Source organism: Podarcis filfolensis (genome assembly GCF_964270895.1).
Source record: "Podarcis filfolensis genome assembly, chromosome: 5".
NCBI classification, from domain to species: domain Eukaryota; kingdom Metazoa; phylum Chordata; class Lepidosauria; order Squamata; family Lacertidae; genus Podarcis; species Podarcis filfolensis.
Window position 1 is genome coordinate 39,090,321 of NC_139608.1, and position 23,069 is coordinate 39,113,389.

Sequence of the window (23,069 nt, forward strand, 5' to 3'; positions counted from 1 at the left end):
GTGTCTGAGGCCTGATCACCTTGGCACACACAGCATTGCTGTTGTTTTAAAGTTCACAGTCTAGTTCTGACCCCCAAACTGAGTCATAACAATATGAGCCCAAGGCAGGCTCTTATGCACCACCTTCTGCAGCTTAATCTACACTTATGTCTTCAACCCACAGGTTGAAGGACCCACATCTGGGTTGTGAGGCCACACCAGGTGGGTCACGACAAAGCTCACCACACCACCATGCAAACCTGCAGCCTTCTCTTCTCTTTCCTAAGTGAGGGTTTCCTCCTCACTTTGGACTGCTCCAGCTTTGCCAACCTCTGTTGGAACCATGCTGCTTGGCTTTGGAAGAGGCTATCCAATTTCAGCAGCCTGACTGAAACAGTGTCATGGAGAGCAGGCTGTGGTGGGAAGCTGAGAAGCCACAGGTCACTTTTCTTCTCCATAGGTAAAAGCAGCTGGAATCAAAGAGAGGATGCGACTATTAAAAAGGGTAAAGGTTTGACAATAATACATGAAATAGTGGCTCCCATCTACTGAAAAAAACTATGTACCAACCACATATGTGATGAGGCGCTAGCATTCTTAGGCACATTATAAACAACAAATTATGTTCCTGGAGGAGCAAAGAAGAACATTATTAGTAGTTTGTCTTGTGTATCCACAAGACCTGTGGGTGCCTGACTATACACAGTCCAGGGACAAAAATGTGTTGTCTTAAAAAAACTTTTGTCAGTGTTGCATGTGGAGAGGTGAATTTGACATTTGAAGACAAGTAAACGCAAGAAGAATAAACAGGCTACATTGGCTCACTCTCTGGGATGTGAGAAAGGATTATAATACAATTTACCCTAAATTCTGCATCACTAAAAGGTGCTTCCATTCTTCAGCTAATCTCAGTTTTGCCTGGATGTCATTCACACTTTGCCCTAAGGAGGTATTTCACCTCAATTTAGACAATGGATGGTGAACTTGAGGCCAGGGGACTGGTTGTGGCCCTCTATGCCTTTCCGTCTGGCCCTCTGGACTTTCCCCAGCCACACCCCTTCTCCCTGGACGACACTGCCTCCACACCCTTTTAGAGTTAAACATATAACTCCGTTTAAACATATAACCAATTTAAGTACAGTTAAACACAATTTAGCACTGTAACCCCAGAAGTAAGTGTTCCAGTTTGTGAACTTTTTTTGGAAGCCGAACATTACACTTTAGAAATATATATATATATTTAAAACAAGTTTAATAACTTCATCTGACAATTAATTAACCTCAACAAGTCAACACACACATACACATCCGTCGAGTTCAGTTTTGTTGCGTTTGTTGACTGAACTAAAAAGTTTCAATAAGTATTATGTTGTTTTTTCAAAAAAGTGTTGTGAGCCCAATTTGTTTTATTTTAAAGACACATATTTTTGCCATTTTGTCACCCCCCTCAGTGATGACACCCAGGGCGGTCCGTACCCACTGCACCCCCCTTCCTACGCCACTGGTGGAACTCAAATCAGAAGCATAACACTCAAAACGAAGCATGTTCAGCTTCCGAACCAAGTTTGCAAACTGGAACATTTACTTCCGAGTTTGCAGTGTTTGGGTTCCAACGGTAGGATGCTGTTGTGCAAGCAAATGCATAAGCAAGATGCTGGTAACTTTGCGGTAAAACAGATTGCAGAATCAGTTGCACAACAAGTTTCCACTAGTACAGCTGTTGCGTTGGATTCCTCTGTTAGGCAACATTAAAACTCAGCAGTCCATTACAGCAAGATCCCTTGATCTACCCAGCATAACTTGATCTGGTATTTCAACTGTATGGAATGATTTAAAATAAAAGATGACGGAGAAACAAGAACTGTTCTGTCATAGGATGTGTGCAACAAAAGAATATATTCCACATAATAGTGCTGTGCAAGTGTACCGTACCTTTAGCTATGCATATTCTCTCCCCACCATTTGGGATATTTTTCCTTTGAGTGGTTCTACAGAGATAGAGCTCAACCACAGGAAAGGGAAAGGCCACAGCTGTGTGGTACAGTCTCCGCTTTACATACAGATGATCCCAGGCGCTCAAAACGGAAGCATGGATCTCAAATCGGAAGCGTAACACTCAAAATGGAGCACGTTCGGCTTCCGGAAAAAGTTCGCAAACTGGAACACTTACTTCTGGATTTGCAGTGTTTGGGTTCCAAGTTGTTTGAATACCAAGTCGTTTGAGAATCAAGGTACCACTGTATGTGTCTAAGGTGCTACATCCTTGGGAATCATGATACAGTACTAATTCCTAAGTCTTTAATCTCTCTCACTTTATCTGTCTTACAGTGCTGGTTTGTCAGAACTGTAGATGATCCCACTATAGAAGAACTTGCTGAAGAAGCTTGACACAGACAAGATTGACATACTGGTGCTTGTCAAATCGTTTGACTGTGATGGAAAGAGTGGGACACAGTTATCACTGGCTGCACATTCAGCCTCTTCTGTTTGTCCACACTCAGGGTAAAGGTAAAGGGACCCCTGACCATTAGGTCCAGTTACAGATGACTCTGGGGTTGCAGCACACATCTCACTTTACTGGCCGAGGGAGCCAGCATACAACTTCCGGTGTGATAGCCTGGGACTCGGGGTCGGACTCGGAGCCAGAGGAGTCTCAGTCCACACCGGATCCTTTGCCTCAGGCAGCAGCTGAACCTAGTCTGGGGCCTGATTCTGGAGAGCCCCAGTCTGCACAGGTTCCCCTGCAACAAGCACCAGCTGGGCCGAGTCAGGGGCCTGAGCCTGCCTTGGCTCCAGATGTGGGGATTACCTCGTTGCCTTCAGCTGGGCAATCACTTATAGCTGCTCCACTACCAGTCGGGTCAGGAGAGGCTGAGGTGGCCTCTGGGTCTAGTAACCCACCGACATCTCCCGAGCTGCAGCGATTGAGGTCTGAGAGAAGGAGAGACCTGAGTACCCGCAGGAGGAGCGCTTGCCTTTGGGCGAGAGGGAGGGGAGTCACCGGGAGATCAGGACTGGCCGTTACCCCAACAGAGATAAAAGGCTGCTGGATCCCACCCCAGGTTGCGAGAGCAACATTGCTGTTTACCAGGACCTGCCTGTGATCCTGTGCCTGACTTTGCCTGGTTTCCTGCCTCGTGTCCTGCCTTGGCCCTGTCGGACTGACTCCTCGCGGAACCCTTGGATTTGGGACCGGACCTGTACCATGTTACTCGGGTTACCCCTGGGCCCAGCACATCTGGGTCATGTGGCCAGCATGACTAAGCTGCTTCTGGCGAACCAGAGCAGTCCACGGAAACGCCATTTACCTTCCCGTCGGAGTGGTACCTATTTATCTACTTGCACTGCGTGCTTTCTAACTGCTAGGTTGGCAGGAGCAGGGACTGGGCAACGGGAGCTCACCCCAACGTGGGGATTTGAACCACCGATCTTCTGATCGGCAAGCCCTGGGCTCTGTGGTTTAACCCACAGTGCCACCCGCGTCCCTCACAGTCAGGGTACTAGCATGTTAATGGATTCACTGCTGTATTGACACATTCTTCAGCCAGTGAGAAAGCTGAGAAGACTTCCCCACACCCTATTTCCCAGATTTTCAATCACTTGCACTCACACATGTATTTGGCATCTGAAGTTGGGGAGGACTGTAGTGTGTTCTAATGCTGATGCCTTTTGGGGGGGTCCCTACCTCTGTGGCTGAAAAGAAATTAAGCAGATGAAGTGAAGCTACTCCTACCATTTAGGTTAATGCCTGAAAGAGCTTCACTAGTTAATTTTTTGCATGAGCCTGTTAGGATGTGCAAAACTAGCTTCTTTATTTTAATGACCTTTTCTGTATTTCCTGACTATATTATTGGATAACTATAGGAAGGTAGCAGAATGGCTTTAATATTCTTGCTATTCTGAAAAAGGGGGTTGTGCATATATAATATTTGCTTTCCAGACCTTAGAATAGCCGATCCACATCATAACAGAAAGCCAGCACATTCATGACTGCATCTTGCATGCATAAAGCCACGTACAATACATAGCTGTCAAGCGTCCCTTATTTGGTGGGACAGTCCCTTATCCCAGCGCCATGTCCCGCTGCTGTCCCTTATTGATGAGGCTTCGTTTGGCTGCTGGCTGGGCTTTCTGCCTTTGGCTCGGAGGGGCTCAGAAGCTGAACATACCTGTGCCCGGAAAATCCCTTATTTTGGCTGCTGATCCCTTATTTTCGAGGCTGCTGGTCCTTTATTTTCAAATCTGTAAGTTGACAGCTATGGTACAATATCACTGGCTGACCAACAATTGCATTCTCTAGTCCTCATTGCATTCTCTAGTCCCCATATGAAAAGCAGTAGTGAAAGCTGAAATGAATTCCTTCTGTTCCTTGAGCTTTGTCTGTTTCCTGATGACACTTCCTGCAAGCGATGTTTGTATAGAAAGTCTGCTAAGTTTCGTTCCACCCCTTTGCAGTTCTGCAAAACAGTGATTACGGTAAACTTAACACATTTTCTCTCTCTCTCTCTCCCTTTCGCCTTTTCCTCATTACAGGAAAGGACTCTTCCACTCAGGTGTGTTTTTGTGTAGAAAGCTTGCTAGTCTCATCTCAACTTTTTGAAGTGATGCATATAATTATCTGAGCTTGTGCATATTATGGCATATCAAACCACATCTGTTTGTTTCTTTAATCTGACCATCCTACACACATATATGCCTCCAGTTGCTGATATACTTTTCTCCAGCAAATGCCCAAACATTTACACATCCTGCTGCTGATCATTTGTTTTTCAATGGAAATTTACTTTGATAAAGTTGGATGTAAGGATATTTGTCCACAGCAGTGGAATAATAGTAACATCAGACCTACCCAGAATAGACTCATTGAAATGAATGAACACAAGTTAGTCATGCCCTTGGCTCTACTCAGAGTAGGACTAGCATTGAATACCATCCCTAGTTTCAGCTTATTTTTACTCTCCTTTATCATTTCAGAGGACTTTTGCTAATGGAAAACTGCAGCAAGGTAAAGGACCACTGGACGCAACTGGCATACTGACAGAATCTGGTAATTGCGAACACATTATTCCCAGGTGTCTGCCTGTTAGCCAAAAGATTGGTGATTCAAGCCCATCCATGGTTGGACACCTGTGGGCAGGATTCAGGGGCCTGAACTAGTTGACCCTTGGGGTCCCGTCCAACTCTACAATTCTATGATTCTATTGTAAGATGTAAAAAAAAATCCACGTTACAAGGCAGACAATAGGTATTTACATTCTCTCATCCAGTGATCCATCTCCTACCTGCTCATTATATCAGAAGGGAAAAACATGCAGAATTAACCATAATAGAATTGCAGAATTGACGTGTATGTACTAGGCAACCTAGAATGCTGCACGTCAGTGCCAATAAAACATTACACCAGAAAGAAATGAAGTATTCTGCAGTGCAATACATGTTCTGGGAGTGGATTCACAAGAGTGCTTAAATATATTAGCAAAGCCTCACAATACTTCACCTGTCTTTTCCCTCACTGTCAGGGCATCTAAAAAGTGGTAAAGTTGGTGGTAGGTATTTTTCAAAGCATGTTAAAGTGGGGTGATGTCATATGTTATGCATTTTGTGTTTTTATGCTGTAAGCTGCCCTGCAATTGTTGGATAAAGAGTGGCATAAATTTAATAAATAATAATAATAATAATAATAATAATAATAATAATACCATGTTTATTCTGCTTGCATTTACTTGTCTTCAAAAACCAACTTCACCTTCCCTCATGCAACACCGACCAAAGTTTTTGACATCATACATTTTTGTCCCTGGATTGTGTACCACCACATTCATAATTACACCACCACCTCAGCCCACGCCCCAGCCTTGTGTCTGAAGAGTGTTGGGTGAGATTCTAGCCCTGGATTGGAAAGTAGAGTTCTCAGTGAACAGCTCTCTATCCAGTACAGCTCTCTATCCCCTGTCACCTATCCCTTGTATTTTCCTTATATGGTGGTGTAATTAATATGGTGGTGCAACATTTTGGAGACCATTCTGAGATCTGGATCACAACAGATTGCTCCATATTTATGCGATTCAGATTGCACAGAGCTTTGTTTACCAAATTCAGGTCTGGCACAAATCAAATCAGTTCATTATTTGGTATTCAGAATGATCAGTTGCACAGCGCTAGCATTTATCCTACAATTAATTTTTGCAGGGAGGATGCTTTCAAGAATTCAGCAGTGGCTACAGATTTTAGGCACCTTAACTGGAAGCAATTCCATTTCCATTTCATGAAAGTACTTTGGAATTCATAGCTTGTGAATTTGCTAGTTCACTTATTGTAAAATGTCTGTTATTATCATTGTTACTTCGAATTGTAGACACGCATAATTCATTTTAAAATATTTTATTTATATCCCCCCCCACTGTAGGACTCCTAGGGGCATTATATACAGGAAATAAAAGGGAAAAAATTGTAATTATCAATTGGTGCAAGAGACACAAAATAAATGCATCACCCATATCACCTTTAATCTTTTCATATTTCTGAGACACCAATCAATAGGTGTCCTTGCATATTGATATTAGATGCATATAAAATAAAGTTTGTCCAGATAGCAAAAATTTATTTATTTATTTCAAGAATTTACATATGCTTAACTACAATAGTCTCTAAGTGGTTTACAAAGATGCAGTACAAAAAAATAAAAATCAATTGAAATTATAATTGAAACTTCAGTTAAAATGCCCACTGTTTCAAGTGGTGTTAATTATCACTAAGGATCAGGCAGGGGTACTATAAAACAAAACAAAAAACCTTTATTTAAGCAAGCTTTAACTCTTAAGCCTCTGACCCTCCTGCTCTCTCTATACTTTCTGTGCTGAATCGCTTTCTGGTAGCTGTTCCCTTAACTTTTGCCTTCCCTCTGTCACTAAGTCTCTCTCTCTATCTGCTGTCCTAACTCTCTTACTTAGTTTCACATACTTTGATACACCCACTGGAATTTTTTTTAACAATGCAGTATGTGCTGGAAGTTCAAGAGAGGGGAGGTTGTCTGACCTCAACTGAAAGGGAGTTCCATAAAATTGGACCCAGAATACAAAATGCATGTTTCCTAGCAAATCCAAGCCATGCATCTCAGCCATGCCATAAACAGTGACTCCTGAAGACCACACTGATCAGGCAGAGATATAAGGGATTAGGTGGTCCTGGAGGTATCCTGAACCCAAATTGTTAAGGGCCTTGTAAATTTTAGGTTTCACCCCACTTATGCGGAGGTAATGTTCTGGGCCCTCGTGTAGTTAGGGTTGCCATATTTCAAGTAGTAAAAATCCGGACACCCCTAAGGTTGTTGAGGTTTTTTTAAGGAAAACCCAAAATTGTTGAGCCGAAAGTTGTTGAGTCTATTTCCCCCTGCTCTCCTGAGCGCTCTCTCTCATGAATGATCGCCGGGTGTGGAGCACACTTCCGCCCGCAGACAAAGCCACAGCTGTCTGAACATCATACCCTCTATCTAACCTTTGCTCTCTTAGTGGTCTGCCGTGCCCTGTCTGTGACCTTTGTCTCCTTCGTCATACATTGTTCAAGGGGGAAATGACATGGTGGGAACAGGTGCCAAAATAACATTGTACCACCCCTCGATCTTGGGATTGGAAGATGTGTAAAGGTCACAGTCCAAAATGTATCTGACTGGTTTTACATATTGTGCTAATAAAAGGAGCCTCTACAGAGCTAGCCGGCAGCTTGTCTTGAAGCATGCTTGCCAGCGTGCTTCTGCACAGCTCACCTGCATCCAATCTCCTGTCGTCCTCCGTTATTCCTACATCTCTCTCTCTCTCCCCAACTCTCTCTTCAGCTAGAGTTGGGACTGGCTGGAGACTGGAGGATAGGTTGGAGGCTGCAGGCAGCTGCTGTTAGGTAGCCTAAACAAAGCTCCACTGCATCTCAACACTCTTCGGGCTTCCTCTGCCTTCACTTATGTCCTCTTCAGGCTTCTGAGAGAGTCTCCTGGTGAGCCACGAGGACTCTCCAGCTCTCTCCCATCCTTTCCTGGCATGATTCCATTCATTTATTTATTTCCCAGCACCACACATATACAAGGTGGCACACACATAAGTGAGGGGGATGCCTACATTATAAGAATATTGATCCTGGCCTGCTAGCATATGGACAGCCACTGCAGACTTTTGGGCACTGCAGTTATGTGGGGGAGAGAATCTGTTCCCCTCAACAATCTAGCACTAGCTGCAATGTTTTGCAGCAGCTGGAACCTCTGGACCTGCTTTTCTCACCTTGTCCACAGCTAGTGGCTGTTGGGAGAGGGTGGAATTAAGCTAGTGCATTTTTTCTGGGGGGGGACACAGGGGTATCTATACCCCTAAACATTTTGTGAATCTAAATTTGGCCTCATTGAGGGGCAGTGTTTCAATATGAGGAAAATGAGAGTACCCCTAAACATTTTTTAAGGAAAAAAAGCACTAGATTAAGCTAAGGAAATGGAAGAAACCATTGCTATGGCCATGTTATAAATCTAACTATTTAGCCAAATAATTTGAATACACAGAATACATTTTTCCTGTACTTCCTGCAAACCCACCTAAAATCCCCATGGCAGTTCAATTTCTAAATCCTAAAGAATGCAGGTAGCATTATGTATCCTCCTGAGTAATAAAAATTAAGTTATACATATATAAAGCACCATTTTTAAAATTTGGCATGAAGTATTACTTATACAGAAATCCAATTTTTACATAATGCATGGAAAGTTGGTTAGCTGAGAAACTGGCTCACATGTCTGAAAACCAATGAATTTAAGAAATTTGTTACAGAATAGAAAACACTTCCCGAAAGCTATTTTCAAATTCAGCTTGCACTTCTCTTCCATATTCCACCATGTCATTGCCCTAGAAAAAAAGAATTAAAATGTTCACTTTGATATGTCTGGAGCTTGTTACTTTATTTGTTTAAATTTTACCATTTTGCTTCAAAACACTTACAACAAGGGAAGCTATGTATTTAAATATTTCTGCTCTCCTGCTCTCCTAGACAATTCAGGTTCTGGTTGGCAACTTATGCACCAGTACAATGAACTAGTAGATTCTCAGTTATTTATACAGATGACTTCCACTTTACAGCAGGGTTACATTCTGAGGATAGAGCGTAAAGCCAAAATCGTGGATAGTCAAAACACATTGGGTTCAATGGCAGGTGGGATTACCAAAGTATTTCCCCCCAGATGCCCACCTCCTATTAATTTCTTTGTATTATTTGTTGTCAAGTGCATAAAGCTTAATGCACACAAGTTACGAGTTACTTTTACTGTAATAACCACAGACATTCACCAAGCTTTTAAAGACAAAAGGGGTTCCAGGTGGCAGTGGTGGAGGAACGGGAGTGCGGTGGAGCAGGTCACCCCGGGTGTCACCACTGGGGGGTGACAAAATGCCGAGTGGCACTCACGGTGGGGCCTGCAGCGCGCCCAAGCCACACGTCTCTCCTGGGAGTGACATGGTGGCTTGAGCGCCCGCAGGCTCTGCCCTGCCCAAACGGTCCGCCCGCTGCCTCCCCCTCAGCTGTAGGGCGGCTGAGTGAGAGGAGGCAGGCAGACTCCTCAGAGGCCCTGAGGAGTATCCTCCTCCAGCTCGCGCCGCCCTAGGCGCCCGATTGGCTTGCTCCGCCGCTGCCAGGTGGGATTCTTGGGAAATGCATGAGGATAATAATAATAATAATAAATTTATTATTTATACCCCGCCCATCTGGTTGAGTTTGCCCAGCCACTCTGGGCGGCTCCCAATCAAGTGTTAAAAACAATGCAGCGTTAAATATTAAAAACTTCCCTAAACAGGGCTGCCTTCATATGTCTTTTAAAGATAAGATAGCTGCTTATTTCTTTCATGTCTGAAGGGAGGGCGTTCCACAGGGCGGGCACCACTACCAAGAAGGCCTCTGCCTGGTTCCCTGTAACCTTACTTCTCGCAATGAGGGAACTGCCAGAAGGCCCTCGGTGCTGGATCTCAGTGTCCAGGCTGAACGATGGGGGTGGAGACACTCCTTCAGGTATACAGGACCAAGGCCGTTTAGGGCTTTAAAGGTCAGCACCAACACTTTGAATTGTGCTTGGAAACGTACTGGATTGCTGACTATGAGACACTGTGATCATTGTGAGAGAGGTTGTGAGTATGTGTGAGGAAAGAAGAAATGGAAAATGGACTAAATCACCTTTCGCTTTTCCCCACCCTGATTGTTTTGTTTTTTATTTCAATTAGAATGGAAATATAATTTTACCTTCTCTACCCACTCCTGCATCTTCAAAATGCACTGGCAAGGAACTGTAGGGGAAAGAGAGACTGGAGCTTACCTTATAAAATTTACAGAAATTTTTGAACATCAGGCGCATATCTCTTACGAAATCTCCCACTGTGTTGTATTTTTCTTTATGCAACTTCTCGGCTAGGCGCTTGAGCCACATGGGTCTCTTTATGATGGCATTACAATTTTGTATCTGTTAAATCAGCACATCGGAAAAGAATATTTGTAGAATTTCCTGCAATTTCAATTCAAGCACTTGTAACATTTTAAAGAACCATTTCTGCATCAATGTCCCAAATATTGTAGTCAGCAAGACTTACTGTAGCTGGATTGTCAACAAAAAGAAAACTTTTAGGCTGACAGGAGATCCTCAAAAGCAGGAACTCGCATCTCTATAAAACAAAAGAAACTGATATTTAAGGGGGCTCAGATAAAATAAGGATCCCATGCTAATAAATATGCATTTGTTATATTGGAAATAACTCCCAGCAATTTCAATGAAATCTGTATTCAAAGAAGTGTCCTTAATATATATCACAACCAAGATAATGTTTCCTTGGTAATGAGATTTTAATTAGCAATTAAGAAATTGTAAATAATCATCATGCTTTACCTGCATAGCTCACTGATTAAATGTGCATATGTACAAAACAAAATTTAACATAAAATTTGAATTTTATTTTACTCTGATGCATGTTTTTCTTTAGAACTTTGGCAAAAGCAATACAGTGGTACCTCGGGTTACATACACTTCAGGTTACAGACTCTGCTAACCCAGAAATAGTGCTTCAGGTTAAGAACATTGCTTCAGGGGGAGAACAGAAATTGTGCTCCGGCGGCGCAGCAGCAGCAGCGGGAGGCCCCATTAGCTAAAGTGGTGCTTCAGGTTAAGAACAGTTTCAGGTTAAGAACGAATTAAGTACTTAACCCGAGGTAACACTGTAATATCAACACTGAAAGAGCACATGACCAACTATTTCATGATGGTGCTAAAACCAAGATTTCCAAGACCCTCTTTTCTAGCAAGCCCATCATATTTGTTTTTTAATAGAGCAGTAACAATAACTTTCATAAGCAAAGCTAGCGATGTTGGTCCATATTACTGCTATTTAGTAATCTTAAATACATATTATGTACTTTTGTGTGTTGATTTGGAGCCCGGTGCCTCAGATCTCTTTAGTCACATCTGGCTTTTGTGTAAGTCAGTGGTTTTCAGTCAATGTGCCATGGCAACACTGGCCTCTGTCCCTCTTGCCTTCCCTCCCTTCCTCTGATGCCCTCTTGTGTCTCTGCCTCCCAAAGGCTTGCGCAGCTGTTTGTTGCAGCAGCCCTGGCTGCAAGCTCCTCAGGCAAATGGTGCCTTTGTGGCTGGCTGGTGGGGGGGGGGCTTCCCAGGCCCCTGTGGGCCAGTGTGAGGAGGCACCTCTCTTTGAGGCAGGGGGGGCAGCTCAGAGATCAGGAGTAGCGGCAGTGGCTGCCCGGAGGACTCCCAAGGAGAAGGGAGAGGAGACTGAGGGACCCCTCCAGAAGGGAGGGTGTTTGAAAAAGGATGAGATGCTGCTGGCTCTGCAGACAAGGGGTGACATAACTGGGCTCCTGAGCCCCACAGGGGTGCCACAGAAAGAATGTAGTTGGTCAAGGGAGCCATGGACCCAAAAAGGTTGAAAACCTCTGGTGTAAGTGTTTCATTTTGCTGGAGGCTTCAGGCAGTAGAAAGTGGTAATTTAGCTGTTACTTTCTGAAATCTCATAAGGGCTCAGTGAGCCACAGGCATCCTCTGTAAGAAGGGGGTGGTAGCACCATTGAAATACTTTATTGTCACTTGTACAACTTGTATACAGTGAGATTACACGAGCACCCCCCACTCAGTTCTCTTAGTCTTAATTCCCCTCGTTTACTGATGCACACCCACCAAACCTGAAAGTCAGTTGCCTTGTTGTTATCTTTTCATTCAGCAGCCTAACAGCCCACGGATAGAAGCTGTTCTTTACCCTCTTTGGTGCAACTAATCATGCTTCTATATCTTCTGCCCGAGGGCAGGAGATCAAGAAAGTGCCGGCCAGGGTGTAAATCATCCCTGAGAATTTTCCTCACTCTCCTGAGGCAACATTCTTCCACTATTTCATCCAGCGGATTCACAGGACAGCCCATAATATCTTATGCTGTATTCACCACCCTCTGTAAGCACTTCCTATCAGTTGATGTCAAACCAGCGTACCACACCATGATGCAGTATGAAAGGACACTTTCTGTTGTTGACAGGTAGAAGGAGATCATCAAATGTTGATTGACATCATCCTTCTGCAGTACTCTGAGGAGATGGAGTCTCTGTTGGGCTTACCTGTTGGGGGACTTGGATTGACTCTGAACCCATAAACCCTGACAGACGATCTTTTAGATATTTGGTTCCTAAGCCATTTAGGGCTTTTATGCTAGTGTTAACACCTTGAGTTATATATATTTGATAGCAGTTTCCTCTAAGGCTTAATGAATGGGAAAAAAGGTTTCGATCATCCCAGATTTTTAAGCAATTAATGTCACAGCCCTCTTTTTGCTATGTTTCCTGTCATTTAACTGAAGCAGAAAAAGGTTGATGTAGCTCACCGCAATTGTCCTGCCACGCATCTTCCATCTCAGAACCAGGTGCTCTTCACGGTGACGGTCGCTTGCTGCTTCGGGGCATTGGCAAAAGGTGCATTTCCACCTATTTCTGGAAAGCAGAACAAAGTGTGATAATACCATTGAATGCAATTTGCATTTAATACTGCCACACTGGTAGCTGTTGATTATAATGTTTTATGATTAATTGTGTAAGTTTGCCATACAACCAGGTCGTTCTTAAACAAACAATGCTTTCAGACAAAAAGACATAGGATAACAGATCCTTGGCTGAATAAGCATCAGAACAAATAAGAAGAAAAGGCCTTAGTCACAGGACCAGTCCAATACATCTTGGCACCTGAGGGGTGAGTGAATATCTACATTGGGAACTAGGAGGGAATCAAATCAACCATATCTGATGCTTGAAATAGAATACCTGATAGGAATCAAAGGGAATCAATCTTACCTGTTGGTTGAAGTCGAAATCAAAAGCTGTCATGGGGCAGGGGGAAAGGGGCTCACTCTGATTAACGGCAGGTGGGTGCAGACCCCAGCAGACCCCAGAGGGCAGACCCTGCCATTTCCTCCCTAGGTTTGGGAGGAGAGTAGCAGCATCTCCTATTCACTGACTGCTGTGGAGGTGGCACAGGGTGGGCTGCCAAGGGGACATAATAACCAGCCTTCAAGGAGCATTCCTTTGAAGCCAGGTCAGCTGCCGCTGTGGATCCTGCTGTAGGCCAAATTGAATAAAATATGGGGGGGGGGGAGGTAAGCCCCAGTCCGCATAATCGAACACATGATTCAGTGCACCCACACCATTTGAATGGCAATGGCCATCAACGTTTGGGGTGCCCGGCTCCCTCATCTTTTACTGGGGGGGCTGAAGGCAGCTTGGCCCCTTGGGAGTTGCCTCACCTTACCTCCTGGGTGGGCCAGCCCTGGTTAGTCATAATAATCATTCTTATTAAGCACCAATGGGATAGGTGTTCTATAAAAGAAAGTAATGCTACGCAGTTGGCTATAACATATTACTGAAAACTACTGTTATAGTTTTGTTTACCTTGGCTAATATTCATTAACCTGTTACAAGATGTTTTAATCTGTGCGGTTTTCCTTATACAGACTTGCACCTTAACTCAACATGAGAATAATATGAATATGAATAATATGAAAAACGGCGTGAAATGCAAACCACACTACTGCCAACATTAATTCAGATGTCCACAGTTGAGATGCCTAGAGCTTAACAAGTTATTGTTGGGCTTCAAATAGATGCAGTTTTAGCCTGAGTCATGGGCTACAATTCATGTTGTGTGACTTTGCACTACTTAGCAAATGTAGCAGATGCTTTAGTTGTAAGATATTGATGTTGTTATTTCATAGATCAGCTTAATAGAGAAATTGAGGTGGAGAAACTACCTTTTCTCAGCAGATATTTTCGGGATATGGCAATCTTCATGAAAGCATCTGGGGCATGAACTGCAGCATATCAGTGAATCTTCTTTCTTACACACAATACATACATCATCATGTTCAGACTAAAGAGGAAAAAACAGTGACTGTAAAAAATAAATTTATCAGAATGCGTGGGGGGGTAAGTTTTAATATGTGGTGTTTCTTGTACACCACCTTGTGAGGGCAAAAGCCCTGAATTGTGGTTTAAAAGGATATTCAGCTGGCAGACACATCATCATTATCAAAATAAACAACGGTGTGGAAAATTGGATTTAAAAAAAAACAGCTTTTGTTATTTTTGATGCAACAAATAACCTTTGGTAGTTTTCTTTAAATATATTCAGTTTATTACATGATATATATACTCAGCATCTTCCTATTTTCTTGGTTTAGTACTTATGTGACAACCTGAAGAGCAGGAAGCTAACACAAGTAACATTTATTGGACCCTAAAAGGTAAGCCGAGAGAGTGTTTATATAAGGTTCCCTTGTAAAATTACTCACTGTTGACTCACTGTTGATTAGACTACCACTGGTAACAGTAATAAATGGCCATGACTGACTTTTCAGGTTCTGCCCCTGTTTTATTTAATTATTTTATTTTATTCATATGTTTATATTTTATTCATATGTGAAGCTGAGCTTATTTTATCAGGACATTCTTCATTTTCTTGTTTCTGTGCGCTGCTCTGGTTCGCCAGAAGTGGCTTAGTCATGCTGGCCACATGACCCGGAAGCTGTCTGCAGACAAACGCCGGCTCCCTCGGCCAATAAAGCGAGATGAGCGCCGCAACCCCAGAGTTGGCCACGACTGGACCTAATGGTCAGGGGTCCCTTTACCTTTATAATAAGCAGAGAGGGTGTTTAGATAAGGTACCCTTGTAAAATTACTCACTGGCCATGGCTGACTTTTCAGCTTCTGAGTAAAGATAATTCCTCTTTCTCCTGTTTTTGTTTTATTCCTTTTATAAGTTGCATATGTGAAACTGAGCTTATTTTATCAGGGAATTCTGCATTTTCTTGATCCAACCTTCCCCCAACCTTATTTGGACTGCTACCATAGGCTTGACCTTGATGGCTCCCATATCTCCTAGGGGAGAGCGAACTCAGGTAGTGAGTGCCAAAACATGGACACTGGGAAACAAGAGGAAGTTATCACCATGTTTAGGAAAACCTGGGATTTGCAGCAGTACAAACAATATTTAGGGAACAACCCTAAAGGATCAAAACCTCCCCAAATCAGCTCAGTCAGGACTAAACATGTACATCAATTACAGAATGCTGAGTGTCATTTGGAAATATATAGAAAAGCCCCTTATACCATATAGGTGGGGCAGCCCCATTTGCTTCCAATGTCTGCAAAATACAGGCTTCTTTCTCTGCTTCTTTCACTAGTTGCCCATTCTGAGCACAGGACTGGCAACATTGCTTGCACTCAGCAATGTAGCAACTCCCACCAGGGCTTGGGGCAGACCAGAGTTGTTCAGCGTTTTTTAGGGCAGCCGCTAATTTCAGGGAAGGGAAGTGGCTCCACTCAAAACACCTAGGAACTACCTTGCCACCCACAGGCTCCCCTGCCACCCAGAATCCCAAGACACCGTGCTGCCCTACAGACCCAGGTGCCACCCTACAGATACCCCCCACCGCCACTACCTGGCACAGACCACCATCCCCCATGCCTCTGGCTAGCTACACTAGTAGCTAAGCTTGGTTGCCAAGCACACAACTGTCAGCTGGTTTTTGAGCACTTGGGAACCCCATTCAAGGGGCTTTGGCAGTGGGATGAGACACCCCGCCTGCCAATCATGTTGTGACATAATGGTGCCATGTGGATTGTCCCATCTACCTGCCAAAGTTGGCCCACATGGAGAGGCCAGATAAAATTTGCCAGAAAGGTACCCCATTACTTAGCTTAAAGCATAGCTTACTTCTTTGGCAGTGTGAGCACTTGTAGTGGAAATTTCAAAGAAACTGTGAGCAGGATCCCTGCCTTTGACTAAGATTGCACTCTCGTGTCTTGTTTCAATACTGTAAGAGTTTTGTAAAAAAAATAATTGGCTAAGGGATTGAGCCCTCGTTGTCATCATTGGCACTAGATTTTGTCCTTCATGTGTGCCACCATCATTTTGTGGGGCAGGCAAGCTGGACAAAGAGCCTCCCACCACAATGCCTATTGAATTGCAAATCTCACTCACACATGAAGCTTCCTCTCTCTCATTTTTTGTTTTTCTTTGTTATATATTATGTTTTGTATTGCCTTATTTAGATGTAAACTGTGGCACAGTGGTACCTCGGGTTAAGTACTTAATTCGTTCCAGAGGTCCGTTCTTAACCTGAAACTGTTCTTAACCTGAAGCACCACTTTAGCTAATGGGGCCTCCTGCTGCCGCTGCGCCGCCACTGCATGATTTCTGTTCTCATCCTGAAGCAAAGTTCATAACCCAAGGTACTATTTCTGGGTTAGCGGAGTCTGTAACCTGAAGCGTATGTAATCTGAGGTACCACTGTACAACCATTTTGGGTGAGGGGAAGTTAGGAAATATCTAAATACATAAGTGAATAAATAAACTATGCATATGCTAGTTTAAATCAAGTAAAACTGTTAAGGAAATGTTTACCATCGTTGTTGTCCTGTTGGAATTTTGTGGTGGCTCAGGTAGCAGTCCCCTCTGAAATAAACATCACAATTATTAGGTTTACTGTGAGGCATAATCAGAATCCCAAAACATCACCTGAATTTAGGAAGTGAACTCATAAGAAATTAGACACCTTACTACGGATATATGTTTATAATCTAGTAGGAGAATATTTCATTCCGCTGGGACATTCTGCTGCTAACCTTAAAGTTGCCATGCGTGAACAATGATATGTAAAAGTTGGTTCTGATGTGAAACTGCTGAATTACATTCATTTGAGCCTGAAGAGAAACAGTGGTTTCTTAGCCCACTGCAAATGTTAATTGACTCAGTACAGTGGTACCTCGGGTTAAGTACTTAATTCGTTCCGGAGGTCCGTTCTTAACCTGAAACTGTTCTTAACCTGAAGCACCACTTCAGCTAATGGGGCCTCCTGCTGCTGCTGCGCCACCAGAGCACGATTTCTGTTCTCATCCTGAAGCAAAGTTCTTAAAACCGAGGTACTATTTCTGGGTTAGCGGAGTCTGTAAACTGAAGCGTATGTAACCTGAAGCGTATGTAACCCAAGGTACCACTCTATTACTAAGGGCTCATCCACACTTATTTGTCCCACCGCTTTCCCCAGGGAAAACCTGCTGCTTGGGGTTGAATTGAAACAAATGGCAATTCATTTTCCTCTGACCTCATTGTCAGGTACAAGGAAACTACCTTGCACGCCTCCCGTCAGCAAGGGTGGAGTTGGGATAACAGATAGTCAGGGAAAGTACACTTCGTGGTTTTTGATGAAGCACCCGAGCTCCGTCTGTTCCTCTTGCTCTCTCTTTATTCTCCTCCCTCTTTATTGCGTAAGAATGTTATGAAGGTAACTCCAGTTATATAGTGTAGAATTTGAAGCTATCATTATAAATCTATCTATTTATCTCCCACCTTTTCCCCTAGGGGACTCAAGGCAGCTTAAAAATAAATACTCATTTTAAGAATAAAATATGTGGATTTTTATCTGTAATGGTATCTTCTGAAATTCCTTTGGAGTTGCAAGTAAGAAAACGAGGCATTAAAATTACGGCTGTTACAAGTGAACTGCATACCTTTATTAATGTGTCTAATGAAGTCTTCCCACATTGGATACTTCTCCTCCACCATTTCCAGTGTTTACGTCCTCCTTCAGTCTGAAATTGTGTTGGTGTGAACCACTTTCCATTGGAACCCTCAATACTTTTTCTTGAAACTCCTTTGACAAACAGAACAGTCTCATTAATGTTATGCACCTATACCAGGCAATAAGCAACCTCGGCCCGCCAGATGTTTTGGGACTACAACTCCCATGATCCCTAGTGAACAGGAATGGTGGTCAGGGATGATGGGAAATGTAGTCCCAAAACATCTGGCGGGCCGAGGTTGCCTATGCCTGACCTATCCCATTCAGTAGACTTCACTGAAGAGAGAAAGAAGCAAAGATGGTGGTGTGGAAGTCGGAAAGAAACTTCAGGCTGATCACGGCTAATGCCAAACTTCAGGGCCCCTCAGAATGAACTAGCCCATCACCACAGCTAGACTCCCTGACACCTGCTTTCCTCCCTGTCCCTCTTGTACACGGTCACAATAAATTGTTTCTATATTTTTTGAAAAAAATGGGAGCAATCGCCAATTACTTTTCATTCAGATTTATGGGTTGTGATAACTGCCATGTATAAATGTAGATTAATGCATTAATGATAAAGAGAATCAACATGGCACTGTTCTGTTACAAAAACAAAACATTTAAAGCTAAATAAAATCATTTAATCATGCATTAATAAATAGGGAAAGAGTTCAAAAGCACTGATTGCACCATTGTGGTACTGATAGAATTATTTTAGGCTTGCCCAGGTCCACAGGATACTGTGGAATATAATTAAAGAGCTTTATAGGATATTAGTATTTGAAGTATTCCCAGAAAATAAAAGATACTCACATACCACCCACATTGATGCCTCCTCCTCCCAACACCACACATTTATGCAAACACCATTTTTTAAATTTGCTGTTGGTATCACATTCCTTAAACAGATGTAATTATACATTTACTCTTCCAAATGATTACCTGTTGCAAATATATCCGTATGTAAAATGCCTTGTGCTGTTCCACAGGTTACGGGCAGTGTCGTGCCCTGGAAATCCAGATTTTGCTCTTGTGTCCCTTTTCCAAGATGAAATGAAGAAACGGATGTCAAAGGTTACAATTCCCATATTTTGGGCTGCCAGCAAATGACAGCAGTCCTAAGGCAACCTGCTCACTGTCATCTCTGGAAGCTTTCTAATCATGATGTGTCTTACGACAACTCAAAAGAGGACCTACTAGTCGTGCTGCATCCAGAAAATGTGCATCTTATGGGGGCCCAGAGAAGGGCCTTCTCTACTGTGGCCCCCACATTACAGGGGAATGCAGCTGCTCTGCCTGCTGGTGAAAACTTACTTATTTGCATAGGCACTCCTGGGCAATGATCCTTAGGACCAGCTTTACTGAACTTTGAATATGCTGGTTTATGTTTTATCGTCATTCTGGCGAACTGGTTTTATTTTGTAAACCACATTGTTATATTTCACAATCAACACCAGCCTATCAATAATTTTCAATACATAAATTAATGCACAAGTATGTCATTTGGGACGCGGGTGGCGCTGTGGGTAAAACCTCAGCGCCTAGGACTTGCCGATCACATGGTCGGCGGTTCGAATCCCCGCGGCGGGGTGAGCTCCTAGCAGTTCGAAAGCACCCCTAAGTGCAAGTAGATAAATAGGTACCGCTTTATAGCGGGATGGTAAACGGCGTTTCCGTGTGCTGCGCTGGTGCTGGCTCGCCAGAGCAGCTTCGTCACGCTGGCCACGTGACCCGGAAGTGTCTCTGGACAGCGCTGGCCCCCGGCCTCTTAAGCGAGATGGGCGCGCAACCCCAGAGTCGGACACGACTGGCCCGTAAGGGCAGGGGTACCTTTACCTTTATGTCATTTGTGGTGGCAGGCAGAGGACTGAAACAGTGAATGCATGGCTGGAAAAAGACTTGAACAAGGCTTTGTGGCTCAAACACTGACTATACCATTTCTCAAATGCTAATGATTTTTGTTTCTTTTTGGCTATATATCTTTAAGGCTCAACTGGTAGGTTTAGTCCCCAATACAATATGATTTACCAATTTCTAGGCTTTCATATAGTGGCCGTAAGTCTTGATATGCTGCCAGGTTACTGCTGCAGAAGATTTCCTTTATTGCTGACAGATCGCTCTGAATCCTCTCAAGGACCTCGTACACCACTCGTTGAATATCATTTGGATTTGCAGTTACCCAATCATGCCAATTCTAGAAAGAAACAATACAAGGTTTTTCAGATCTCTGTCTTCAAAACATCTTTTAGACTGAAAATACAGAGTAACTTTCCCATTTCCTACCAGATCTAACAGCAGATTAGTTAGATATTTATCCTAGCACAATCAAAGGAAGCAGAAATTGTCATTTATCCTCCTTTGCCAAGTTCAAATACCTTGGGCAGCTTACATGTCTCTGAACACTAATATGCTATCCTATGCCTTTTACCAATGGCAGAGGAAGACTCAACGCCACTTTTTCAGAAACAAGCCACAACCTGGATGGAATTGTAGAACCAGCACCAAGGGCCTTCTGGCAGTTCCCTCACTGCAAGAAGTGAGTTTACAGGGAACCAGGCAGAGGGCCTTTTCAATAGCGGTGCCCACCCTGTGGAACGCTCTCCCATCAGATGTCAAGGAAATAAATAAATATCCAACTCTTAGAAGACATCTGAAGGCAGCCCTGTTTAGGGAAGTTTTTAATGTTAAATGCTGTATTGTGTTTTTGGGAGTGGTTGGTGAAACCAAGCCAGAGGGGTGGAGTATAAATAATAAATTATTATTATTATTATCGTAGAATTGCACAATTGGAAAGGACCCTGAGAATGATTGAGTCCAACCCTCTGCAATGGATGAATATGCAGCTGTCCCGTGCGGGGATCAAACCTGCAGTCTTGGTGTTATCAGCACCATGTTCTAACCAACTTAGCTATCCAGGCTGCTGCTATTTCATTTCATTTCACTTTTAATTTGTATACCATCTTTCTATATTGCTATACACAAGACAGTTTACAATATGAAGAAACAACAAAATATACAAGGACACACATAACAATCCGGTGCAAAACAAACTAGTCATAATAAAAATATGACTTAAAAGAAATATCTTATATCAAATAAAGGAATATGTGATAATCAGTTAGAATAAAACACAACACTCCCAAAGTATCCAGAAATAATAATTAAACAGAAATTCACCCTCAACAATAGAAAGAAATCATCACTAAATTATAATCAATTAAAAACAGCAAATTTACAATGCATTAAAAAGTTTGTTAAAAAATTGAATTGAGCAACAAAGTAGGAATTTAAGCAGAAAATAATTGCATCAGTTAGATACAATAGTCACCTTAAAATCTTCTTCAGAGATTATATTCTTGTCTCGTAGGCCATAGAGAAAAGGAAACAAATCTCTAATTGCAGCAGAAATCTCCATTTTATGGGCTCTGAACCACTCCAAAATTTCAGCTGAAGTACCTGGAGCAGACATACTACAAACAACACAAAACTATGTTTTAAAGACCTTGGAAATCATGTGGTTTTTAAACAAGCAAAATTAAGCATTATCTAGCGTTTATCTAGAATGATTCCGTTTCCAAAAATGAGAAACCCTATCATGGAATCCTTAGCTTTAGATCAGGCTGTGGAAATAATTGTGTTGCGATTTCCTCTTTCCACTTCGACGCAGGTTTAGGCGTTCTTTGCGAATAACACCAGCCCGGTTAATTTATCCTGGTCTTCTTCTGCATTTAATCTGAGTCCCCAGCTGTGCCAGAAGGGGGGTCCCTCCGGAGTCTGTCGCTCTTTTGCGAGAGGGAGTCTAGCGCAGAGGGGAAGCGCGGTTCCCCTGGAGCGCCTTTTCCTTGCGGAGGAGACCGACCTGTCCCTTGACTTACCTTTCTGCTTTGACTGAGCGGAGATGGGCTGTGAGGAAGGGGCTGAAGAAAGCAGGAGGAGGAATTCGCCGTCCAGAAGAGCGAGAGGAAACGAAAGGAAACTCAACGTCTTCCAGTCGAGGGCTGGCGCTGCCTGCTCTGAGCTGCGCTCGGGGAGAAGTGAGGAACTCCGCCCGTTTCATGGAAAGGAAATCATCACGGACACAGAAATCAGAAAAGAAAACCGAAACTGGAGGAACGCTTGATGATAAACCATGAGTCCCCCCCTGCCCCATGAGCCAAAAACTGTGCATAAGATATTTCTCACGTTAAAAAAAATATTACTCTTGTCAGTCTCTGACTTGAGAGGCCCCTCCCGTCCTCCATCACAGATCATGACCACAGCCTGCAGGACTTGCGTGGGATCCAGTCCAGGGATTTCTGACTAGTTCCTTCAGTGCCTCTGAATGACTGTGGGTGATCTCTATGGTGTGAACTTAAAGCGATGGTTGAGCAGAACCTTGATTGATGGATGGATGGATGGATGGATGGATGGAATTTATATACCACCCTACACCCAGATGTCTCAGGGCAGTTCACAGAAAAGATCAGCATAAAAACCACAGTATATATAACCAAAACAAAAACAACAACCCAATAACACCCCTCCACAAGAAAGAGCCACATTTTAAAAGGGTATAAGATGTCAATCCGCCTGCCAACCTAGCAGTTCGAAAGCACCCCCGGGTGTAAGTAGATAAATAGGGACCGCTTACTAACGGGAAGGTAAACGGCGTTTCCGTGTGCTGCACTGGTCTTGGCTCGCCAGAGCAGCTTCGTCACGCTGGCCACGTGACCCGGAAGTGTCTGCGGACAGCGCTGGCTCCCGGCCTATAGAGTGAGATGAGCGCACAACCCTTGAGTCTGTCAAGACTGGCTCGTACGGGCAGGGGTACCTTTACCTTAAGATGTCAATCAGGCAAAGACCTGGTTAAAAAGGAACGTTTTTGCCTGGCGCTTAAAGGTGCATAATGAAGGCACCAGGTGAACTTCCGTGGGGAGAGCATTCCACAGACGGGGAGACACTGCATGAGTTTGAGAAAAGTCTGGCAGGGATGG

At 43.4% G+C, this 23,069-nt stretch overlaps 2 protein-coding genes across 2 annotated transcripts in view; both read right to left on the reverse strand.

The window, feature by feature from the left end:
• LOC310763727 (nuclear body protein SP140-like protein) overlaps positions 1-23,069 on the reverse strand; it is a 116,934-nt gene that overhangs the window by 38,338 nt on the left and 55,527 nt on the right. The gene's annotated exons all lie outside the window — the stretch shown is intronic.
• LOC310763732 (nuclear body protein SP140-like protein) lies at positions 6,560-22,423 on the reverse strand. Its single transcript, XM_083616355.1, has 11 exons — positions 21,972-22,423; positions 21,425-21,566; positions 20,125-20,290; positions 19,039-19,134; positions 18,044-18,186; positions 16,938-16,988; positions 14,284-14,402; positions 12,868-12,973; positions 10,584-10,655; positions 10,313-10,456; positions 6,560-8,858 (listed from the first exon to the last, which is right to left on the reverse strand). Exons 1-11 carry the CDS (start codon positions 22,262-22,264, stop codon positions 8,778-8,780), a joined length of 1,413 nt encoding a protein of 470 aa, XP_083472481.1. The 5' UTR covers positions 22,265-22,423; the 3' UTR covers positions 6,560-8,777.